The following is a 24,011-nucleotide window of genomic DNA, read 5'->3' as shown; positions in this document are numbered from 1 at the left end:
AGAGGCTGCTCCAAAATGGTTCCTATGTCAGACCTGGTGTGAAACATTAAAACTAAAGCCCTGGCGCCAAGTGTGAATATCGGCCCCATTAACTGACTAACATTAATGTGGAATCACTTAAAAAGGCAAACTTAAAACAGGGACTTGCTGTACGCCATGTTGTGTAATAATGAGCCAAACAGTGCTGAAGACTGTTTCCAAATCTGGACTGTCTGAAGGTGGCTGTGATTCCAGCGAGGATCACAGTAGGAGCACTAGAACATGAATGAGGAAGCTGTCTGTGAACTCCTGATAGGGCTTGGATGTAAGCTGTTAAAGTTGCCAAGTGCCTATCTTTTAGGAGTGAACTTAGGATGACTACTGCCTTTAGAACTGTGCCCAAACATTCAGTAAGTGTGAAAGTTAAAGACAAAAGGAAATTGCTGACTAAGGCTTCTAAGGGAAAAAACTTCTACTTTCTCCAGAGGTGTTGGTGTAAAGTCGAAGTTGGCATTGCTGAAGTGTTGCTTGTTTTATTTTGCAAAACAGTTTCCAGTTGCGTGTGAAGTTTCTCAAAGTGATAGCGTGGTAATTATGAACAGCACAATGGTCAATTGAATTTTGCACCAGGAGTATATTGGTGCAGTGTTGCCTTTTGAAAACAAATGTCGTGAAGTATAAAGACACTGCTGACTACAATAGAGTTGTGCAGTATTGAACCAGAGAACAGTTACGGTGCAGAAAGAGGCCATTCAGCCTGTCGTGTCTGCATCAGCCAAAAAGGCAAAAAAGAAACTAGCTGCTCATTTTAATCCCACTTTTCAGCACCTGGTCCATAGCCTTACAGGTTACAGCACTTCTGATGCAGATCCAGGTACCTTTTAAATGAGTTGAGCATTTCAGCCTCAGCCATCAACTTAGGCAGTGAATTCCAGATGCCCACTGCCCTCTGGGTGAAAAAGTGTTTCCTTATGTTCCCTCTAATCCTTCTACCAGTCACCTTAAAACTATGCCCCCTGGTAATTTACCCCTCACCTCTCTTGCCTACCTTATTTATGCCCCTCATAATTTTGTACACCTCAATTAGATCACCCCTTAGCCTCTGCTTGAAGCAGAATTACTACCTTGCTCCAGCACAGGCACAGCAGATGTGGGATTATAATTCATCAGACCTGAGAGATCCAAAGGCAAAACTTCCATGTGCGTAGCCCAGTCGGGGTATGCTGATAGGTAGTCCTGTAAAGGCCTTTTGCATCAGTGTGTTGTGCTTTGTGCAGACCTATTGATTCAATCATAAGACCACCATAAGTATACAAGAAATGGCTATAGAAGAGCTTGCACACATTTGTAACAAGAGTTTCTGGAGACCACCAGAGGTGAAACATTCAATTAGTACTTCATAGTTCCCAACACATTAAGCCATCTGCTTAGACAGAGGATGAACACACCCAATCCAATATTGTCAATCCCTCGTGATATTCCATTTAATCCCTTTTTCCCCCTTACATAAGCTATTGTCCAAGCCACAAACAAAAGCTCCTTTTCACCTAATACTTGTTTACATGCTATCAAATATTTATTCCCTATACAATTGTTTTATTTGTGATGCCTTGAAGTTGTCCAGCACTGCCCATTTTCTGACATGGTGTGTATTTTTTGAATACCAGTTTTTCAACAGACCTCTACAGTGGCTGAAGTATGTATATGCCAGTTGAAGGTCATTATCATATTTTGAGATTTCAGATCTTGCTGTCTTGGGAGCACCTTGACATTACATTTACTTTAACACTAGTATTTTTAACATATGTAGCTTAATTCTCAAAGCTGTTTGGTAGTACAGAACTTGAGTATTGCTGAAAAGAGATGTTCAAGCTTTTTGTCTTGCACTCAAGACACTTAGCAAGAATACCAATAAAAGAGGAAAACAATTTATACTGAATGAGAAGAGTGCTGATTGGTTGGCAAGTGGCCTCTACCAATCAGCACTCTTCTCATAGTGTAAATTGTTGTTTTCCCCTTACTGGTATTCTTCAAGTGTCCTGATGAGTGCAAGACCAGAAGCTTTGATATGTCTTTTTTTTACACTTGCTAAAACGTTAAAAGTCACAGCAAAACAGGGCTGGAAAGACATAGATTTTCAGATGGTTGCCCGAACCCTCGAAACGTGAAAGATAGTTTGATGTTTCTGGAATAGTTCACGCCCATTGCTGCTGTGACTACTCTTTTTTTTCTCATTTGAACTCAGCAGGATTTATTGGTGATTAAGCTGGTGAACTCACCTCTTTCGGGTGGTTGACTAAAAGCTGATACTGCAGTCTCAGTTATGGAAACAATGGCTGAAATCTTGTTTACTTGGAAAACTCAGGAGGCATCGGGACAGTTTCCTAGTTCCAATCTTGCTGGTGTCTGACATTTGCTCCCTGGCGTGATCTTAAAGTGGCCAATTAACAGGCTGCCTCCAGGAGGATGATAGATATGGGATGGCTGGATTCCAGTGTTGGGAAATGCATTCAGCATGTGACCTATGGATATGGGTGTCAGCTGCCTTTGCCGTGTGGATGCTGCTGTGGGGTCGTCAGCAGGAATAGCAATGGCCTAGTGCAGGTGCCTTCAAAAGGAAGAGAACAGTTGCTATTGCAGCAATTAGTGGAGACATGAATCTCCATAAGCTGGCTACAATGGCATGCCTTCTGGGAATGCATGAGAATTAAGAAATACGGCTAGCAAATGATTAGAAGGCCTCAATTGTTTTTCAGCTTAATGCTCCTGAAGTGAAACCACCTCCAATGCACTGCTGAGTTCCTGACGTAGCTAGGGGGCAGTGTGGGTGGTGTCTGGGAGCTTGCCATCCTCTGAAAATGGCCGTTAATTATGATCTTGACTCTCTTAATTGGCTGCCTGCCTCGCGAGGTTGGGTCGACAATACCCCTCACAGTCGGCCAACAAAAAGAAATGAGCAGGATTAAAAACAATGGAGGAGAGTTAGAAAATTAACTTTGAAGTTTAGCAAGATGACCCTCTGAAGTCAGGTAACATAGGTTCATTATTTTTATATTATTACACAGACAGGATTCACAGATGGAAATAAGTGAAATTGGTCATTATTGTCATTCTGTACTTGTCTTACTATAAATCAGCTCAACAATTTATAACCAAGCCTTGCCTTGTGGCAGCTCAGTTGCACATGCAACAGAAATGAGTACCCAGTTTAGATCGATGTTGCTAGATACCAAAATAATGCTATTATGCAAGTCAGTATTGAGCAATGTGAGTTAGCTGCCATAAAAGTAAAAGTCAGATTGATTCAAGGGGTGAATGATGCCATTTTACCTCTGAAGATATCTGCAGCAGACCTAAATGTATAACCATCTTCTGTTTACCTCCTATTGAGGTGGGTCTTTTGATGGCCCAGTTATTAGCTTTGTCATATCCACCATTACAGGAGCTGCCTGGCCTGGCACAATTTCTAGCATATGCACAGTCAGTGGAGGAGGAGCAGGGGTGTGGAGCTCTGTGGAAAGGCACTGCTTTCATTGAACACAAGACACCCAGCAATCATAGATGTAAAGAATGCTTATTTGCAGACTGCCAGGTGAGAATATCATTGAATATCTGTTCTGTTGAAGGGTCATGAGGACTTGAAACGTCAACTGTACTCTTCTCCACTGATGCTGCCAGACCTGCTGAGTTTTTCCAGGTATTTTTTATTTTTTGTTTTGGATTTCCAGCATCCGCAGTTTTTTTGTTTTTATCATTGAATATGTTTGAGGTTCAATTTTGAGGAGCAAGCCTCATTGTACAAGCTATTCTCTGTAGTGTCTGTGTTTGCAGCACATCTTATCTATCCACATCTGGATGAGGCCCTGCTGTAGTTCACTGACATAGTCAGATACTCAATAGTTGGATTTTTTGTCAATTATCAAACATTTCATTTATAACTCATTTTGATGAAAAGGTGAAAATAGGTGATGTGCAAGGAAGATATACTTGTTTGACAGTCTAGTTTTAGTGTGAAGTTTTGGTTCCAATGGCTGAAAACCCATAATTTGAGTTTGCCTGGTGTTAAGTCAGACACCCAAGGTTTAGCACTCAATTAGATACAATTTTCATGGAGCAGTTGATGTAACCTCCGCTCACCCCTTCCATTCCTGGAAGACTAAAGATATGGAGTGCGAAGGCTGAAGTGCAGTGGCCTATTTCAGGATGGCTGAGTGACCAAGTGAAATGGTGCACAGGTTCTAAGACATGGCACTAGAGGTCGTGGAGGAGGGATATCCACAAGGGAAAAGGAGTCCATCTTACCTTCCTGTTCCTCCATGTCCCTCTTCTTGTGTTCAATTATTCTGTGTTTGATTGAGAGTCTTTACTCACTGTGCTTGATTAGTTAAGCCTGGATGTAGACTTGGTGAAAAGTAAACAAAACTGCAAAAGTTGCTGGAAGCTGGAGCTGTAAGCATGGAACAGGCATTTCAAAGCACAGAATAAAACCTGCTACACACCCAAACTTGTCATCTCAGCATAACTCTGAGGCATACCTCCCTCCTGCAGCAACTGGTGGTGGTCTTACTGATGTCATGACCTCCTTCTATTCCACATGAAGACCAAGGGGGACATCTAGCAAGATGCTCATGACCAAGCACTTTCTTTCTCCTGGTGACTTCTCTAAAGTAGTTACACAGCACCTAAAAAGGACTCTGTTTTTGGAATAAATGTTACTCGAGTGTTGAAGTCTGGGAAAAGTGTCCCACAAAGTCTGTTGATGTGTTTTAAAAGTCCTCTTGAAATCTCCAGCAAGTGAAAATGTAAAAGGTGACGACTTTAAGCTCTCAAAATCCTATGCAACAACTAAATCTGCTAGTTGTTTTTGGGTAAGGCAATGAGGTTAAGCAATAGCCACAAAAATGCACTGCAGCCTTATTAATGAATGCTAGCAGACAATTTAGTTGGCAATCAGCTGTTCAATAACCCTCTATGGCCGTTCCTGCTGTGCATGTCAACTCCTTTACCAAGTTGGCTTCTTGTGCCAAACACAGGCTTAACTGACATTTTTGCTTAAGACACCTCAGAAACTGATTACAGCTTAAAAGTATTGAGGGCAAATCACCCCCAACATTCTTAGGGACATTCTTCTGAACTACGGAGCAAAAAACCTTTTTTTTCTTTTTGTCTCTGCTTAGTGGTAGTCCAGGATTTGATATCTTCTTTGCAAGAGGGATTATAATTTCCATCAAAAGCAACCTTCAAACTTTTCACAAGCTTTGAAAGCAAACATTTGTCATTCCCAATGCTCTTCTGCTTTTTGGGTCCATTATAGGAGAACACATTGAGCACAGTAAATAATGACCTGACAATGGCTCTGAATTCCACATAATAATGAAAAAGCATAGTTTATAGGTTGAGTGCATTTTAGTCCATTCATTTCATGCCTGCTCACTATGCAATCTTGCAATTGGATTCTGATAGTCTTATCTGGGCTGCCACATGGTGTAATCATCATGTTTATTAGATTGGTGTCTAGATGTGACTGTTGCAAATAATAATGTCTTTAGCAACACAATCTTTGCAGCTAGTGTGAAGGCTCTCCTCTCTAAATTGAAGTTTTGTTTACATCTATATTACCCGTAGGAATCTTAGGGAGATCACAACACACAGATTATTGTTCTTCATTAATTAACTCCACCTAAACATCCACCCCGTCAGGCCCCTTGAAGAATTGTTGGTTGCTTTTTTTCATGATATGGCACTTATCCTGAAGCAATAATAGTCTAAAACCAGTCCTGGAGTTTATTAAGTGCAGAGACTTAGCATAACAATGTCCTATCTACAATGCCATTGACATCTTTTTGGCATGTAATGCAAAGTAGCTTCCATGGAATCGATCAATTTTTGATTTAACCCCAAAGGTGTTTTGAGGACATAAATGATGCTTGACTGTCAGCAAAATAACATAATTATGACTGGAAACAATAGTTTAACCCCAGCTAATTATTCAAAATTGTTTTAATGCAATATTTTGATTGGAGTGAAAATGGGTGCTGTGCTGATGAGACTTTTTTGTAAGTCTGGCTTTAGCATGTAATTTTGGTCCTAATTGCTTATTACTGTAATGTGAACTTGCTTGGAGGTGCTAAGACACAAACCTACAGGTTTGGCACTTGGGTGCTAATTCTACACAACTTTCATGGAGCAGTTTGTGGTCAGCACTCACCCACTTCCAATGAAGGTTTGGAATATGTTGACTAACATACAGTAGCAGGTTTCAGGATGGCTCAGGGACTGAGTGCAGGGGAACATTGTTACAAAAGCATCAATAATGGTTTCAGATGCAGATGGTGTTGTGGAGATGGAAGTATGATGCTTTAGTGATAAATAGGTTATGGTGACAAATAGTCCCAGTGTAAAGGGTAAAGTACAGTGGAACAGCTGAACATTACCTAGAACAGGTAATTTTCCCCCTGAAATTTGGGAGGTAGCAGGGATGATCGTGCACTTCCATAAAAGTCCTTATGACAACTCCTCGCCACATGTCAAATGCAACCAACCCACTCGACAATGAAACTGGAATGGGGTAACAAGATATAAACTCATCCCAATGTCCAAGTAAGAGTGATGAGCCAATCCTGTAAAATTATTTGATATGTGGGAAGAATCTTCAATATCTCCCTTCAGTGATCTATAGCACCCCCTTAAGAATTGTACCCCTTCTGTCCATGTTCTTCCTACCAAAATGCATCACCTCACACTTCTCCACATTGAATTTCATCTGCCACCTATCTGACCACTCCACAAACTTGTTTACTTCCTTTTTGAAGTCCGATACTGTCCTCAATTTACAATGCTTCCAAGTTTCATATCATCCATAAACTTTGAAATTGTCCCTTGCACACCAAGACCTGGATCATTAGAATATTTCAAGAAAAGCAAGGGTCCCAATACTGACCCCTGGGAAGCTCCACTACAAACCTTCCTCCAGCCCCAAAAATATCCATCGACCTTTAGCCCTGTTTCCTATTAGTCAGCCAATTTTGTATCTGCATTGCTACTGTCCCTTATAATCCATGAGCAGTAACTTTTTCTCATCTGTTGTGTGGCACTGTCAAATGGCTTTTGAAAATCCAAATAGACTAACTACATCAACAACATTACTCAATCAACCCCCTCTGTTGCTTCTTTAAAAAAAACTCCACGTGAGTTAAACATGATTTCCCCTTTAGCAATCCATGTTGGCTCTTCCTAATCAATGCATATTTTCTCATGTGACTACTAATTCTATCTTGTATAATTGTTTCTAGAGTCTTGCCTCCCATTGAAGTTAAACTGACTGGTCCATAATTGCTGGGCTTATCCTAACAACAGCCTTTTTGAACAAGGGTGTAATGTTTGCAATTCTCCAGTTCTCTAGCACTACCATTCTAGGGAAGACTGAAAGATTATGACCAGTGTCCCTTCAATTTCCACTTACTCCATTCAATATCCTTGGATGCATCTCATCCAGTCCTGGTGCCTTGTCAACTTTAAGTACTGACAGTTTATCCAGTACTTCCTCCTTATCAATTTTGAACCCTTCTGTCACCATGGCCTCGGTCACATCTGTTTTCTTGGTAAAGACAGATGTAAAGTATTCACTTAACACCACAGCCATGCCCCCTACCTCCATGTGTAAATCCCCTTTTTGGTCCTTAATTGGCCCTACTCCTTTTACCACCTTCCTTACTATTTGTGTGCTGATAGAAGACTTTGGGATTCCCCTTTTATGTTGGCTGCCAATCTTTTCTCATAATTCCTCTTTGCTTCTCTTATTTGCTTTCTCACCTCCCCTCTGAACCTTCCGTATTCTGCTTGGTTCTTGATTTGTATTTTCTACCTGACACCTGCCACAAGCAGGCTTTTCCCTCTTAATTTCTATCTCCTTTTTCATCCAGGGAGCTCTGGATTTGCCCTACCTTTCCCTTTTGAGGGAATATATCTTGACTGTGCCCGAATCATCATTTCTTCTTTGAAGGTAGCCCATTGTTCAGCTACAGCTTTTCCTGCCAACCTTTGGTCCCAGTCTATCCAGCCCAGCTCTGTTTTTGCCCCATTGAATTCTGCTCTCTCCCAGTTAATTATTCTTACTCTGGATTGCACATTGTCCTTTTCTATGTCATCTTAAACGTTACAATACAATGACCCCTACCTCCTAAATGTTCCCCAAACTGACACTTGAAAATGAGATGGGCCAAGTACACCAAGAACCAGGTCCAACAGTGCATCCTTTCTTGTTGGACTGAGCACATACTGTTGTAGAAAATTCACCTGAACACAGTCTAGGAACTCTGGCCCTCTCCACCCTTTACACTACCACTATCCCAGTCTACATTTGGGTAATTAAAGTTCCCATTGTAACTAATCTATAATGTTTGCACATCTGTTATTTCCCTGCAGATTTGCTCCTCTACATCCTTCTCACTAGTTGGTGGTCTATAGACTACACCAAGCCGTATAATTGCACCCTTTTTGTTCCCTAGCTCTAGCCAAATTGATTCTGTCCTTGAACCCTCTGGGATATCCTCTTTCTCCAGCACTGCAATGCTCTCCTCAATCATTTCTGCCACTCCTCCTCCTCCTTGCCTTCCTTTCCTATCTTTTCTGAACACTTTGTACCCAGGAATATTTAACACCCAGTCCTGCCCTTCCTTGAGTCAGGTCTTTGTATTGCCACAACACCATAATTTCACATGACAATCTGCACCTGTAACTCCCCAATATTACTTACTATACTCCGTGCATTCACATACATGCACAGTAACTTGATTTAGACTTCATGACTTTCTCCCTCACTTTGCCTCCACCTATTAACTTATAATTCTCTATACTAGTGCTATCCGTCTCCCAGTATTTTGTGCACCCTGGTGTTCCTCTCTGATATTCTCCCCTGGTTCCCGCACCCCTGCTGAGTTAGTTTAAAACCCTCCCAACAGCACTAGCGAAATGCCCCGCAATGAATTCATCCCGGCTCTGTTCAGGTGCAACCCATCCAGCTTGTGCAGGTGTCATATCCCCCAGAGCCAGTCCCAGTGTCCCAGGAATCTAAAGCCCTCCCTCCTGCACCATCTTTTCAGCCACACATTCATCTGCCTTTTCCTCCTATTTCTGTACTCACTTGCCCGTGGCGCTGGGAGTAACCTGAAGATTACTACATTAGAGGTCCTGCTTGCTAATTATCTACGTGGCTCCCTAAACTCTGATTGCAGGACCACATCCCCCTGCCTACCTATGTCATTGGTCCCAATGTGGACCACAACCTCTGGCTGATCATCCTCCTCCAGAAGAATGTCCTGCAGCTGCTCGGTGACATCCTTGACCCTGGCACCAGGGAGGCAACATACCATCCTGGAGTCATGTCTACAGCCACAGAAACACGTGTCTGTTCCCCTAACGAATGAATCCCCTATACGTATTGCTGCTCCTTCTACCTCCCCTCCTGTACAACCAAGCTGCTCATGGTGCCACAAACTTGTCCCTGACTGCACTCCTCTGAGGAACCAGCACCCTCACCAGCTTACAAAATGGAAAACCAATTTGTGAGCAGGGATTCCTGCACTACCTGCCTCACTTGGACTGCCTGGCTGCCACCCATTCCCTTCCTTCCTCCAGGCTCCTAAGCTACGGTGTGACCACCTCTCTGAATGTACTATCCACATAGCTGTCAGCCTCGCGGACATGCTACAGTGACTCCAGCTGTAGCTCGAGCTCTGAAACCCGGAGCTCAAGGTTCTGCAGCTGGCAGTGCTTCCTGAACATGTGGTTGTTTAGGACACCAGTAGCATCCATGTGTCTTTTGTCCCCAAGCAGCCAATAGTTAACTGTGTTTCCAGGTATGAAGAACCTGGAGGTTGGATTGTCACAGGGTAGCTGCCCAGGAAGGTTGTGTCAACCTGTATAAAGATCTGTGGTTGCAAACCAGATACACATTGATGGAGTGGAAGCCCTTGCAGTTGGCCTGTGATTATCTGATTACTATGCTTGTGTAGTTGATGACAACTTTTATCTGTGGAAAGCCAGCCAGAGCCACAAACCCAAGTGTCTGCTTATCCTGACTGGCGTCATTACAGGCAAAGTTAATACAATTGGCAAACGAGCAATCAGTCACTTATACATTTGTGGACCATCGACTGGGAGATCCTGTAAATGTCTCCAGCAGAGCTGCAGGAAGGATCCAGAGGCAAAAAGGTTGAGGGCAGTGATAACTTTGGTAACCACTCGTAAAGCATGGCCACCTGCTCCAGTTGGCAGCTGGTCTTGTTCCAGCAGGTTGCAAATACATTTGCCAGACCTGATGTGACACCAAGCCTCCTGATATGTTGCTGTTCTAACCAGGAAACTGATCCTCTGCCTGTAGACCCTTTGAGTCAGGTATGGCCTCCTGTGTGCTGCACCTCTTCTGCTCCCCTTACTTCCCTGCACAGCTACAGCTCTGAGTAGCAAGCTGCTAGTGCTGGCCATCTTGGTTGTCATCTGAGATCCAATCTAAAGCAGGTAAACCACATCTATCCTGATGTGATAGTGCAGACTGCTGAAGTCTGGAAGACACGAGTAACATCCCCAAAGTTCAAGAGAGTCGGGGGGCAGAGGTGAGTATGGTGGCCATTACCAAGGAGAAGGTGCTAGGAAAACTGAAAGGGCTGAAAGTGGATAAATCACCTGGACCAGATAGATTACACCCCAGAGTTCTGAAGGAGATAGCTGAAGAGATAGTGGAGGCATTAGTGGTGATCTTTCAGGAATCACTCGAGTCAGGGAGGGTCCCAAAGGACTGGAAAATCGCTAATGTAACCCCCCTGTTTAAGAAGGGAGTGAGGCAAAAGAGAGGAAATTACAGGCCGATTAGCCTGACCTCGGTCGTTGGTAAGATTTTAGAGTTCATTATTAAGGATGAGATTTCAGAATACTTGGAAGTGCATGGTAAAATCGGGCAAAGTCACCATGGTTTCATCAAGGGGAGGTCATGCCTGACAAATCTGTTAGAATTCTTTGAGGAGGTAACAAGTAGGTTAGACAAAGGAGAGCCAATGGATGTTATCTACTTGGACTTCCAGAAGGCCTTTGACAAGGTGCCGCACAGGAGGCTGCTCAGTAAGATAAGAGCCCATGGTGTTAGAGGCAAGGTACTAGCATGGATTGAAGATTGGCTGTCTGGCAGGAGGAAGAGAGTGGGGATAAAGGGGTCCTTCTCAGGATGGCGGCCGGTGACTAGTGGAGTTCCGCAGGGGTCAATGTTGGGACCACAACTTTTCACTTTATACACTAATCTAGATGAAGGAACTGAGGGCATCCTGGCTAAGTTTGCAGATGATACAAAGATAGGTGGAGGGACAGTTAGTATTGAGGAGGCGGGGAGGCTGCAGAAGGATTTGGATAGGTTAGGAGAATGGGCAAAGAAGTGGCAGATGGAATACAACGTGGGGAAGTGTGAGGTCATGCTCTTTGGTAGGAAGAATAGAGGCATAGACTATTTTCTAAATGGAGAGAGAATTCAGAAACCTGGAGTGCAAAGGGACTTGGGAGTCCTAGTCCAGGATTCTCTTAAGGTTAACTTGCAGGTTGATTTGGTAGGTAGGAAGGCAAATGCAATGTTGGCATTTATTTCGAGAGGACTAGATATAAAATCAGGGATGTGCTGCTGAGGCTTTATAAGACTCTGGTCAGACCACATTTAGAATATTGTGAGCAATTTTGGGCCCCGTATCTCAGGAAGGATGTGCTGGCCCTGGAGAGGGTCCAGAGGAGGTTTACGAGAATGATCCCAGGAATGAAAGGCTTAACGTATGAGGACTGTTTGAGGACTCTGGGTCTATACTCGATGGAGTTTAGAAGGATGAGGGAGGATCTGATTGAAACTTACAGAATACTGAAAGGCCTGGATAGAGTGGATGTGGGGAAGATGTTTCCATTAGTAGGAGAGACTAGGACCTGAGGGCACAGCCTCAGAGTAAAGGGAAGACCTTTTAGAACAGGGATGAGAAGAAACTTCTTAAGCCAGAGAGTGATGAATCTATGGAATTCATTGCCACTGAAAGCTGTGGAGGCCAGGACATTGAGTGAATTTAAGACCGAGATAGATAGGTTCTTGATTGGTAAGGGGATCAAAGGTTATGGGGAGAAGGTGGGAGGATGGGGTTGAGAAACTTAACAGCCATGATTGAATGGCAGAGCAGACTCTGGGCCGAAAGGCCTAATTTCTGCTCCTATGTCTATGGTCTAAGTGTAGAAACTAAACTCTCAGCAAAAGTACTGTGAACAAACTCTTTCCCACTGGCAGGTAGCGAAGAAAGTATTTATTCTTATAATTTGCTGAGGTTGATTGAGCTCATCAGTTGCCACTGTTTTCATCTTGCTTTCTCTGGATTATTCAGGGAACTCATGGATCATACAATGAACTGAAAAATCTGCCAATATCGCTATGACTGACCAATTAACATATATAAATTGGCTACTCACCTCTTGCAAGTAGATTACTGTGAAAACAGCCTTACGGGCTGCAGTTAATATGGAAGTCGGTGGTTTGGAGCCAGCTTCCTGACGTGCTGGTGTTTTCTGGCTGATTTTAAACCCTCCCTGGCACTCAAACCCACACGGTCCTTCATATTAAAATTCACTGCTGTGATCTTTTGATCCTGGGCTCTCATGTACTCCTCCCTCCCTTCAGCTCTGCATTAGCAGCCATGCCTTCTGCCACCTGCGTCCCTGTCTCTTCACCTCCCTCTACTCTTAATGTTCTTCTTAAGTCCCAGCTCTTTGACCAAACTTTTGGGCTTTCTTCCTACTGCCTCCTTTGGCTGTTATCAATTTTTATTGTATACCATTGTGAAGTGCCTTTTAACATGGGATATTTTCTCTAAGGCATTTAAAAATGTGCAAGTTTTGTTAATCCAAACCCTTGAGACACTGATGCTAATTGTGGTACCCCTACTATTGTCTTAGCTGAGATGAGTTAACTTAAGTTAGACCAGGAATGGAACTTGTCTCATCTTCTCCCGAGTTGTCATGTGTAAATGCCTGCACAATGCATTGACCTATTAGGCATTTGACACTTAATTTCCAAAAAGCCAAACATTGTTTTGCAACTCTAGATGACTATTTATTCAATTATTTTTTCATCCGTAATAATAACTGTGGAAAAACAAAATAAATATTGTGAACTCAATCTAAATATATATTATCCACTGCAAGCTGGTCCTAAATTGAGGGTGGTAACATGGTGAATGTTATCAGAGCAGGTCACAGAGGTTGGTAAGTCACATCATGGAAGTAGTGATACACTAATTGGATGCATTCGAAGCAGGTTGTGTCACCAATGGCTGCAATCATCTTTTTCCCTTGTATCTTTGCAGGACCACTGTAAAACTAAAAGAAGAAGTGAAGATGGAGAAGAAATCTAGTTTCTGGGACAGTTTAGGAATGAAACAGAATTCAGCCAGCAAGATTCCCACAGAGGATGAGGGTTGGGATCCGCAAGTAATGGTGGAGAACCCTTGTAGCAGTCTGACTGATTCAAATGCCTGGTCTGACTGGACGAGCGAGACTAGCGGCAGTTCCAAATACACCAGCCTGGACAATGAAGCAAACACGAGTGGCTCCAGGTGGAGCATTATGACAGCAGGGAAGCTGCCTGGAATGAGGAGACGTAGCAAAGGAAATCTGACTGACTGCTGGGAAGAGCCAGAGTGATACATAGTTATCTGCCTTAATGTTAGTCCAAGATTCAGTTTGCACCATTCTTCACTATTTGTATTTATAGTCATGCTTTCTATGGATTCTTTTTGATTCATCATTTTGCATCTAATTCTGTGTGATTTTGTGCACAAGTGAAGAAATCGGTGCCTGATCAGCACTATATTTTAATTAAGTCGAAGATTGGTAACCTCTTTTCTGTTGTGCCATAATTATTTCAATAAATATAGTTACATATTTTCCATTCAGATGGTCTTTCACTGTAAATTGCTCAGTTAGTGTTCATTATTTGTTATTGTTTGTTTGACATCAGCTTAACTGAGTGCCTAAATATTATTTATTAATATTTGATCTCACCTTTTGTTTTAAACTTAAGTTCTCACTGCCCCTTCACGTAGCAAAGGAGAATAGTTGGACTACAAATGGTACAAATGCTGTTGCCTTTGAATAGCAGTCTGAAAGAAAACCTTTTTTTGCTCCTCTTTCCATATCTAGTCCTGCCGTACAATGCTTTATCAGTCTGGGTAAGAAGAGAGAAAAGTACATCCAGTAAATTGAGTTTGAAAGCTGATTCGAAGCTGGAATTTATTTGGAGACCAGAAACTTACCAGCAATTGGGTGTTTGTTCTGGATAGAATGTGCCTCCCATTACTTAATTTTGGCAAGCATTCTAGGAGCAACTTGGTGTCCAGATGTAACAGACACCAACTGAGATACTTTTTCAGGGTGATCCAACAACTTCATTTTCAATTGATTTTAACATACCTGGTCAGCGAGGTCAGGTTTTATTAACTTTTTTCATTTTTACAAACTGTACCATCTTTTCCCCCCCTTGCATGAAAGATACTGATTCATGCTTAGATATAGTAATAGTATCCTTTTATATAGTTCCATAGTGTGAACCTGAAGAATGAGGATGGGCTATTGATCATGAAGATTGTTACAAGACAAGTCCAAGTCACTACTCCCATGGGCATCCACATATACACTTATAGCAATGACTGGATGATTAGGAATAGGAATTTTGGCTCAATTGTTTCTTTAATCACAATTTGCGACATGGGCTAATTATAGAATTGCAAGTAACATCTCAACGGAGAACAGCAACAAACCAGTAATGCAATGGTGCACTGAATATGGGGAAGGTGCAGAGGACAATATTCTTTTGAAGACCATTTTGCCTATCACATCCTAATCTAAAATGTGTTCAAAACAAGATCCTTCATCCTAATCAAGCATTTTAAAATTATTTTAGCAGCTTTAGATTGAGGCCAGATTTTATAAATCAGCTTTTCTGGGTTTACACTTAACAGATTTTCAATCTTTGAAATGTTTTCGATTATGTATCCTAATTTTATATAACATCTCCAGAAATGTGCTTTGTGTGTGTGCAAATTGTTTATGAAGTACAATTGGAGAAACACTGGACTAAATGAATAGTTTCTATAATCTACTGAAAAAGGATAGTTTTGTTCATATGTAAGGTTTCTAACACCCATTTTAGGCAGTCACCAAAGGCTGCCTCACTATTAAATTTGTCATGGTTGTCTCTTTTTACCAATTGCATGCCAATTTTGAAATTGGAATTAAGGTGTTTAGGAGTGAAGTGAAGAAGCACTTCTTCACATGAATGGTGGTAAAATTCTGGAAGTTCCTTTTCCACCCTCCCCCTCAAGTCTGCAAGTTTGGTCAGTCAAAATGTTCAGGTTGAGATTGATAAATTTTTGTTCAGCTAACGTATCACTGGCTATAGTGCAAAAAGTGGGTAACATCAGTTTGAGGTACAGATCAGCCATGATCTAATTGTATGGTGGAACAAGCTCGATAGGCTAAATTGCCTACTCCTGTTCCTAGTGCTTGTCTGGATCAGGTCATGCACAGCTGTGATGCCCACTCGTGAACTTGGTTTTGCCTTCTGGTACTGACAAATTTGACAACATAATGCCTGACACTAAAGGAACCATAGCTCAACAAAAAGCACCCTGTACGGTGGAGAATGTTCATGTGAGGGGGAAAAATGTCAATGAATAAAACATAAAAAAAATGCTTTTTGATCAATGGACTATGGTTGCCTTTTTTTTCTTTGCTTGGTCTATTCTGACATAGTGGTAGAGTTTCCAAATTGGACTTTAGCAAGAGTTTTGCTTGAATGCTACAATGCCAGGCAAGTGGCATGAGTGCATTGTGGTACTGTTGGCAAAGATTGTTCAACAATAGACAGTGGCACAAAGTACCAGTGGTTAGAGTTTTTTAGTTGCCTAATAGATTTGAAATGAATTCCATTCTTTTATTTTAAAAAAGAAGCATAACCAGGCATATATGTTACATCAAATGTTCATTAAATATTTGCCAAAATTTCTTAAAGTATGAAACCCGTATTTATTCAATGTTCCAATTCAGGCTTTGAAATGTGACCTTCACAAATAGGATCTTCAATCATTGAAGGTTTGGTCTTTGTGAAATAATGCAAGATGGTCAGATTTCAAGGTTCGTTTCTCCATTTGTTAGAAGTGGTGTTTTTACAATTAAAATATAAGTAACCAAGTACAATGATTCTGGTTTGGGAAGGAATGCAATAAATTCACATTAAAGCAACATGAGTATTTCATTAGGTGTTGCTCTGATCAGATCAGACTGCTTAAGTGATAACCCTAACCCAGCTTCTAGTTAAAACAGTGTTACAAGACTGATTGTAGCAGTTAATTTTTTTTCTCTAACATTTTTTTTTTGCCTTTCTGCAGTGAAACACTTAGTTGGCAGATGATAACAGTAGTACAAAATTATTTGTTTAAGTCGCATCTCAGGGTGATTATGCACATTTTAGAAATGTCGTTTTTCTTTTGATATGCCATCAGGTATTGCGAGCTTCAGGATGGATTATCGTATTCATGTGTGGAATCTTTTACAGTTTTTGTTTTCTGAAGGATGATTTTCATTTGCTAACACAAGCTTGTATTTTCCATTTGCTTACATGTCGATAACAGTGCTGCCAAAGTATTTAGTAAAACAAATAAAATATATTTCTAATTGCTAGACCAAAGCTAGAGTACATACTATATACCCTGTACTGTTCACTTGTAAACTGAACAAAGGCAGACATAATGAATAAATATAACTATGCAAAACCTGTGGTAGCATTTGTGAATATAACAAGTTTGGATGTTTACCTTGTTAAATTTTAAGAATGGGAGGATAATCTTTTAATACAATGCTATTATAAATGTATCTTTGTAATCAATGAATTGCCCACTTAAACATTTTTGGTCTAATTTTAGTATTAGAGATTTTGTTTTGTACACAGTAGTCAACCTTATTTGATTTCGATGTGAAATTTAAAGGAAAAAGTATATAAAAGCAGAAGACATTTTATATTGAGAGTTGAATTTGAAACCTGATTAATAGTTAGCACTTTGTGGGTACTTTGCCAGGCAATACTACTTCACATCAATAAAGTATTATGAAGACAAAGTTTTGCTTTACACTTAATTGGAAACATAGAATTTATTGTTAATGTTTATACAGGCTTCCAGAAGACTATGATGAAATACAATCCTTCTGTCTGATCAACATAGCACAACTACTGCTAGTACTTAATTGAAAAAAAATGGCACTCAGATATTTCAGAATTTTTAACCCACCATCAACTTGAAACTATGCAAGGCTAGACTTCTCATGAGCCAAAAAAGGTTACCTGTAAATACCAGAGACACTCTAATGGAAAAAGAAGTCTCCAAGGTTTGCAAACATGAATCATAAGCAATTAATTAATGAAATTATTAATAGAAAAGGGGGTTAGTGAACCTAAAATACCATGACTGACTGTGAACTTCCTCACCTTGTTATTCTACTAGCATGATAATGAGAAAAGGTTTGGACCTGCCAATTGCATATAGCAGCAGTTAGATGGGAGTTTCCTGGCTAAGCTTATTTCTACATGCACTGGAGGAGTGATTGGCATGAATCCCATGTAAAATTGGAGGGAATTGAATCAGAGGCACAAACTCCAAGGTTAATTTACCAGCAAGGAATATCACTTTTATTTCAAGGGGCTGGAGTGCAAGAGGAAGAAAGTCTTGCTACAATTTCACAGGCTTTGGTGAGATCACACTTTGAGTATTGTGTACAGTTTTGTTTTCCTTGCCTAAGGAGGAAATATACTTGGTTTAGATGGTGTGCAATACAGATGTACTAGATTGATTCCTAGAATGAGAGTACAGTCTTATGAAAAGAGGTTAAGTAGAGTGGGCCTTTATTCGCTGGTGTTTGGAATAATTAAAGGTGATCTTCCTGAAATTTATAACAGTGAGAGGGCTTGACAGTGTAGATACAGAGAGGCTGTAATCCCTGGCTGGAGATACTAAAATTAGTGAGCATAGTCTCGAGGTGATGGGGCCACCATTTAGAACTGAGGTGAGGTATGGTCTGATGGAGCAGGCTTGAGGGGGTCATATGGCCTGCTCCTGCTGTCACAAAGTCCCAACTCTATTATAGGATTGTTGGGCAGTGCTAAAAGAAATTCAATGACCTCACCAGGAGTGCTAAGTTAAGATACTAGACGCTCCTTGCTCACTCTGGGAACCAATACATTTTTTGCAATTTTAAAGCAAAACTTGTGCAACAGACACTTTACAAGCATGAGCTGAGCCTGTTTCTGGTTGGGGCTGATATCACCTCTTAGATAAGGTAAATACTTCAAGGCATTCCAGGCCAGATTGATTTCCTGGAATAGTTTCCATTGCCTAGATGGATCAGAGATGAATTTTCCAAATATTTTCCCCAAAATGGCCTGAGTATTATCTACTTTTGTTTCTTTCAGAAGACCACAGTTTTGGGTGAGTTGGAGAATTCATATAATGTTAAAAGCAAGGTATTGCAATTATGTGGGGTATACTGTATTGACCAGAATTCATTTGAAAAAAGGGATTTGGTTTTGTCACAATATATCCTGACAGCTGCAACCACCATCTGCAGCTGGCTTTGGTCCACCGAGCTCACTATCACTAACTGTCAGGACAGCAGTTCAATAGATAAAAAACTGCGGATGCTGGAAATCCAAAACAAAAACAGAATTACCTGGAAAAACTCAGCAGGTCTGGCAGCATCAGAAGGGAAGAAAAGAGTTGATGTTTCGAGTCCTCATGACCCTTCGACACAAGTTCTGTCGAAGGGTCATGAGGACTCAAAACGTCAACTCTTTTCTTCTCCGCCGATGCTGCCAGACCTGAGTTTTTCCAGGTAATTTTATTCCTTGTTCCAGTCCTACTCCGGCCCCCTTCCACAACTCTTTCTCCGTTACATTGATGATTACTTCGGTGCTGCTTCAGGCTCTCGTCGGGACTTGGAAAAATTTATTAATTTTGCTTCCAATCTCCACCCCTCCATCATTTTCACGTGGTCCATCTCTGACACTTCCCTTCCCTTCCTTGACCTCTCTGTCTCAATCCCTGGTGATAGACTGTCCACCAATTTCCATTACAAGCCTACTGACTCCCACAGCTACCTCGACTACAGTTCCTCACACCCCGCTTCCTGTAAGGTCTCCATCCCATTCTCTCAGTTCCTTCGCCTCCGTCGCATCTGTTCTGATGATGCTACCTTCAAAAACAGTTCCTCTGACATGTCCTCCTCCTTCCTTAACCGAGGTTTTCCACCCACGGTCGTTGACAAGGTCCTCAACCGTGTCCGGCCCATCTCCCGCACATCCACCCTCACGCCTTCTCCTCCCTCCCAGAAACGTGATAGGGTCCCCCTTGTCCTTACTTATCACCCCACCAGCCTCCGCATTCAAAGGATCATCCTCCGCCATTTCCGCCAACTCCAGCATGATGCCACCACCAAACACATCTTCCCTTCACCCCCCCCCCGGCAGCATTCCGTGGGGATTGTTCCCTCCGGGATACCCTGGTCCACTCCTCCATCACCCCCTACTCCTCAACCCCCACCTATGGCACCTCCCCATGCACATGCGAAAGATGTAACACCTGCCCCTTCACTTCCTCTCTCTTCACCGTCCAAGGGCCCAAACACTCCTTTCAAGTGAAGCAGCATCTCACTTGCATTTCCCCCAACTTAGTCTACTGTATTTGTTGCTCCCAATGCGGTTTCCTCTACATTGGAGACACTAAACGTAAACTGGGCGACCGCTTTGCAGAACACCTGCGGTCTGTCCGCAAGAATGACCCAAACCTCCCTGTCGCTTGCCATTTTAACACTCCACCCTGCTCTCTTGCCCACATGTCTGTCCTTGGCTTGCTGCATTGTTCCAGTGAAGCCCAACGCAAACTGGAGGAACAGCACCTCATCTTTCGACTAGGCACTTTACAGCCTTCCGGACTGAATATTGAATTCAACAACTTTAGGTCTTGAACTCCCTCCTCCATCCCCATCCCCTTCCTGTTTCTTCCCCCTTTTGTTTTTTCCAATAAATTATATAGATTTTTCTTTTCCCACCTATTTCCATTATTTTTAAATATTTTTAAATCTTTTATGCTCCCCCCACCCCCACTAGAGCTATACCTTGAGTGCCCTACCATCCATTCTTAATTAGCACATTCGTTTAGATAATATCACCAACTTCAACACCTCTGTGTACTTTTGTTCTGTTGTCTGTGACATCTTTTGATGATCTGCTTCTATCACTGCTTGCTTGTCCCTACAACCACATCACCCCCCTCCACTTCTCTCCCCCCACCCAACACCCCCCAGGTAATTCTGTTTTTGTTCAGCAGTTCAATAGCCTGCTTCTCAAAATCAGTGGGATTATGTCACGAGCTAGCCAATGACTTGCATTGCTCAGACAGTGTGGATAAGATTTTGAGGTCATTGGACAGGCGCAGTGGGCAGGCCCAGGAACGACCAGGAAACGGTTTGCTGCCTGCGATTGGCCCCGACCATGATTTCACACTGGCGGGCCAATTAAGGCCCACCTAACATTAAAGGTGGCTCCTCACTGGTTGGGAAGGGCTGAGCGGGATGGGGGCCTGTCAGCCGCCGGGTCCAATGGTGACCCGGCAGCTAATTTAAAAGCAGCCCAGGCAGTCCCTGCAAGGCTGCCACAGAAGGATGTCTCCTCTACGTTCCCAGACTGAAGTTATGAAGTCGAGTGTGGCTGGACATGGCAGAAGGGAGGGCAGGTCAGGTGGGCACTCGGCCCCTCCCGCTTTTCCAATGAGTGCCTCACCATCCTGAGGGAGGTGGCAGCCAGGAAGAACACCCTTGTCCCCAGAGATGGGAGGGGGAGCCAGTGCACCTCACAATGAGGGCATGGAAGGCACTGTTGAGCAGCCATGATGTGGTGCGGTACATGCGTCCAGTGCCAAAAGAAGTTCAATGACTTCCTGCGCTTTGGAAGGGTGAGTACTGTATTGGCATGGGTCAGTGTGCAGAAATGTTAAGGTGTAGTCATTCTCCCCCCCCCCATGCCTGCCATGGACCTCAGGGGTGCTAAAGTTTGAGTGCCAACCAGCCAACTTTCAGTGCCCAAGGGGCTGAGCCCTGGCTGCTTGGACTGAGTGCCTTGCGGCTCAAGGCCATGACACGGGTGTGCTTTGCAAGGTGCTCCTTAGTTGGTGTTGGCCAGGCTGCAATGGCGCTGCAGGTAGAGAGTGGACTAATCAATGCTCCTCTGTCCTTTCAGGAAAAGACAAGCCATAACCAGGCAGACAGGGCATGTACAAGCGGAGGCTTGCCCAACTTGCTGCAGCTCAGCAAGTTCAAGCAGGACACCCTTGAGCTTGAGAGCCGGCTCACTCCCCGTGCAAACGGGCGCGGAGAGGCGGGGGTGCCAGACGAAGGTAAGAGCGCAGTACACAGGTGAGAATTTCGGATTGTGCAACCATTCTAGTGTAGTCTCTTCATTGATGTGAGCCTCGAACCTGGAGTCCCCATTGATCATTGAAAGATGATGGCACCATTATTCAGATCTTCGTTATCTCACCAGGGTGCCTGGCACGCACAGTGACAGTGCGATGACTTTAACTAAAAACACGTCCTTGTTCTCCTTTCGATTCTCCAGCAGGCATTCGCTTTGCAGACCCCATAGGGCCACCCCTGACGCTGGAGGACCACTGAGCTTCAGTTGCACCTGCGTCACACCCACGGAACCAGGAAACAGCTCAGATACCAGCACCTCAATGGGCATTAGAGTGATGGCTAGTATCTTGGTGCACATTGGTGAGGGCATTTCACACTCGCTTGAGGTGCAGGTGGAGGCAGAGAGTGCTCAGGGTGCCAACACTTGGAGCACTGCTGGGGAACAGGACGATGCTCAGTCGAAGACAACTTATGAGCCTCTGGAGTCATCCATTAGGTGGCAGTACTGGATGTCCAGCGAGATGTGTAGATGAATCTGGCGGAGATCCTTGAGGGTATGCATGCCAAGGTCTCATTATGGAGGAGTCCATGTAGAGAGTGAGAACTGTGCTGACCCTTTGGACCTGCAAGGTCTCACTTAGGCAATGACCTCGGGTGGTCAGTGCAGTGTGGGAGATGGATGAGGCACCCAGTATCCCAGCCTGGTACCTGTTCATCAATGGTGAGCAGGGAGATCCAAAGCGACCTCACGTTGGCACTTGAGCTGCCAATTGTTTCTGCAGGCTCATGTCAGGATACTCTGGGTGACAGCAGCATCTCCTCTGCCCCTCTGCCAGTGACCATGGCATCTGATGAGGCTCCGGCGACTGGGGAGATGCCTGCTGTGGCACTAGCTGCTCCCTCCTAGGTGGGGCCAGCACAGGCTCCACTGGCCCAAGGACGACCAAGGTCATCAAGGCCAACAAGACAGCGCAGTCAGCAGGCTGCCTCCAATACTGGTGCCAGTGAGGGGGAGCACCTAGATGAAGCAGTCGCAAGCATAAGCTAAATGCACCATGAGCACAAGAGGGGCAGGACTGAATATGCTTCACCTTTTCATTTTATTGGTGCAGGGTACTCCAGTATGTAATGCCGGACTAAAGTGTCTCTGAACTTTATTGCACAGGCGTTGAGTGTTGTTTGGGTTCAAATGAAAGGGTCCTTTCAGACATCCGGGATGGAGGCAGCAGCCTTGGCATGGGGTTAAAGCTGATCTTTGGTAGCCTAGTTGAAAAAGCATTGGATGAAGGCATACCAGGGGTCCCTGCCTCCCTGAAGGATACATTTACGCTTGCGAGTGCTACGTCTTGGTGCTCCTGCCTTGCTGGCAGCAGCATTGGAGACAGCCTGCTGACTCTGCTGTCTTGTTGGCCTTGATAACCTTAGTCGTCCTCAGGCCAGTGGAGCCTGTGCTGGTCCCGTCTGGGAGGGAGCAGTCAGTGCCACGGCTGGCATCTCCCCAGTCACCGAGGTCTGCCTCCACACCCTCAGCGCTCTCCACACCGTGCTCCTCTTTTAACTCTCTACTAGATTCATCCTCTGTGGCTATGGAGCTGCCTCAAGACCCTTTTCCTCCAGTGGGTCCCCCCTTGCCAGTGCCAGGTTGTGGAGAGCGCAGCATGCAACCACTATCAGTGACACCCGCTCTGGAGGGTATTGTAGTGCACCCACTGAATGGTCCAGGCATCGGAAGTGCATCTTGAGAAGACCTATGGTCCTCTCTACCACCGCCCTCGTGGAAGCATGACTCGTATTGTAACACTTCTCTGCCTCTGTTCTTGGATGGTGGAGAGGTGTCATGAGCCACCTCTTCAATGGATAGCCCTTGTCATTCAACAGCCATCCATCCAATCAGGCTGGCGCACTGAAGAGCCTTGGCACCTAGGAGTGACTCAGGATATACACGTCATGGGTACCTTGCACAGACTTGCAGAATCTGCATCTTTTGGTCACACACAATTGGCATGTTGATGGAGTCCCTTTTTGTTCATGAAGGCACCTGGCTAACCCACTGGTGCCTTGATGGCCACATCACAGAATCACAGTGCAGAAGAGGCCCATTGGCTCATTGAGTCTGCACTAACACATGAGAAACACCTGACCTACCTACCTAATCCCATTTCCAGCACTTGGCCCTTGGCCTTGAATGTTATGACGTGCCAAGTGTTCATCCAAGTACTTTTTAAAGAATGTGAGGCAACCCGCCTCCACCACCCTCCCAGGCAGTGCATTCCAGACCGTCACCACCCTCTGGGTAAAAAGGTTTTTTTTCATATCCTCCCTAAACCTCCTGCCCCTCACCTTGAACTTATGCCCCCTTGTGGCTGACCCTTCAACTAAGGGAACAGCTGCTCCCTATCCACCCTGTCCATGCCCCTCATAACCTTGTACACCTCGATCAGGTCGCCCCTCAGTCTTCTCTGCTTCAATGAAAACAACCCAAGTCTATCCAACCTCTCTTCATAACT

At 43.7% G+C, this 24,011-nt stretch overlaps 1 protein-coding gene across 1 annotated transcript in view; it reads left to right on the top strand.

The window, feature by feature from the left end:
- Positions 1-17,160, top strand: part of LOC121278343 (testis development-related protein-like) — a 65,827-nt gene extending 48,667 nt beyond the window's left edge. Inside the window, exon 5 of the mRNA XM_041188655.1 lies at positions 13,353-17,160. Within this exon, the coding sequence (XP_041044589.1) occupies positions 13,353-13,689 (337 nt within the window). The 3' untranslated portion in view covers positions 13,690-17,160. The remainder of the gene's footprint in view (positions 1-13,352) is intronic.
- The last annotated feature ends 6,851 nt before the right edge of the window (positions 17,161-24,011 follow it).

This window comes from Carcharodon carcharias, chromosome 5 (genome assembly GCF_017639515.1).
Source record: "Carcharodon carcharias isolate sCarCar2 chromosome 5, sCarCar2.pri, whole genome shotgun sequence".
In the NCBI taxonomy this organism is placed as follows: domain Eukaryota; kingdom Metazoa; phylum Chordata; class Chondrichthyes; order Lamniformes; family Lamnidae; genus Carcharodon; species Carcharodon carcharias.
Note: the sequence above shows the minus strand (reverse complement) of the source record. Positions and strands in the feature narration are given on the sequence as shown.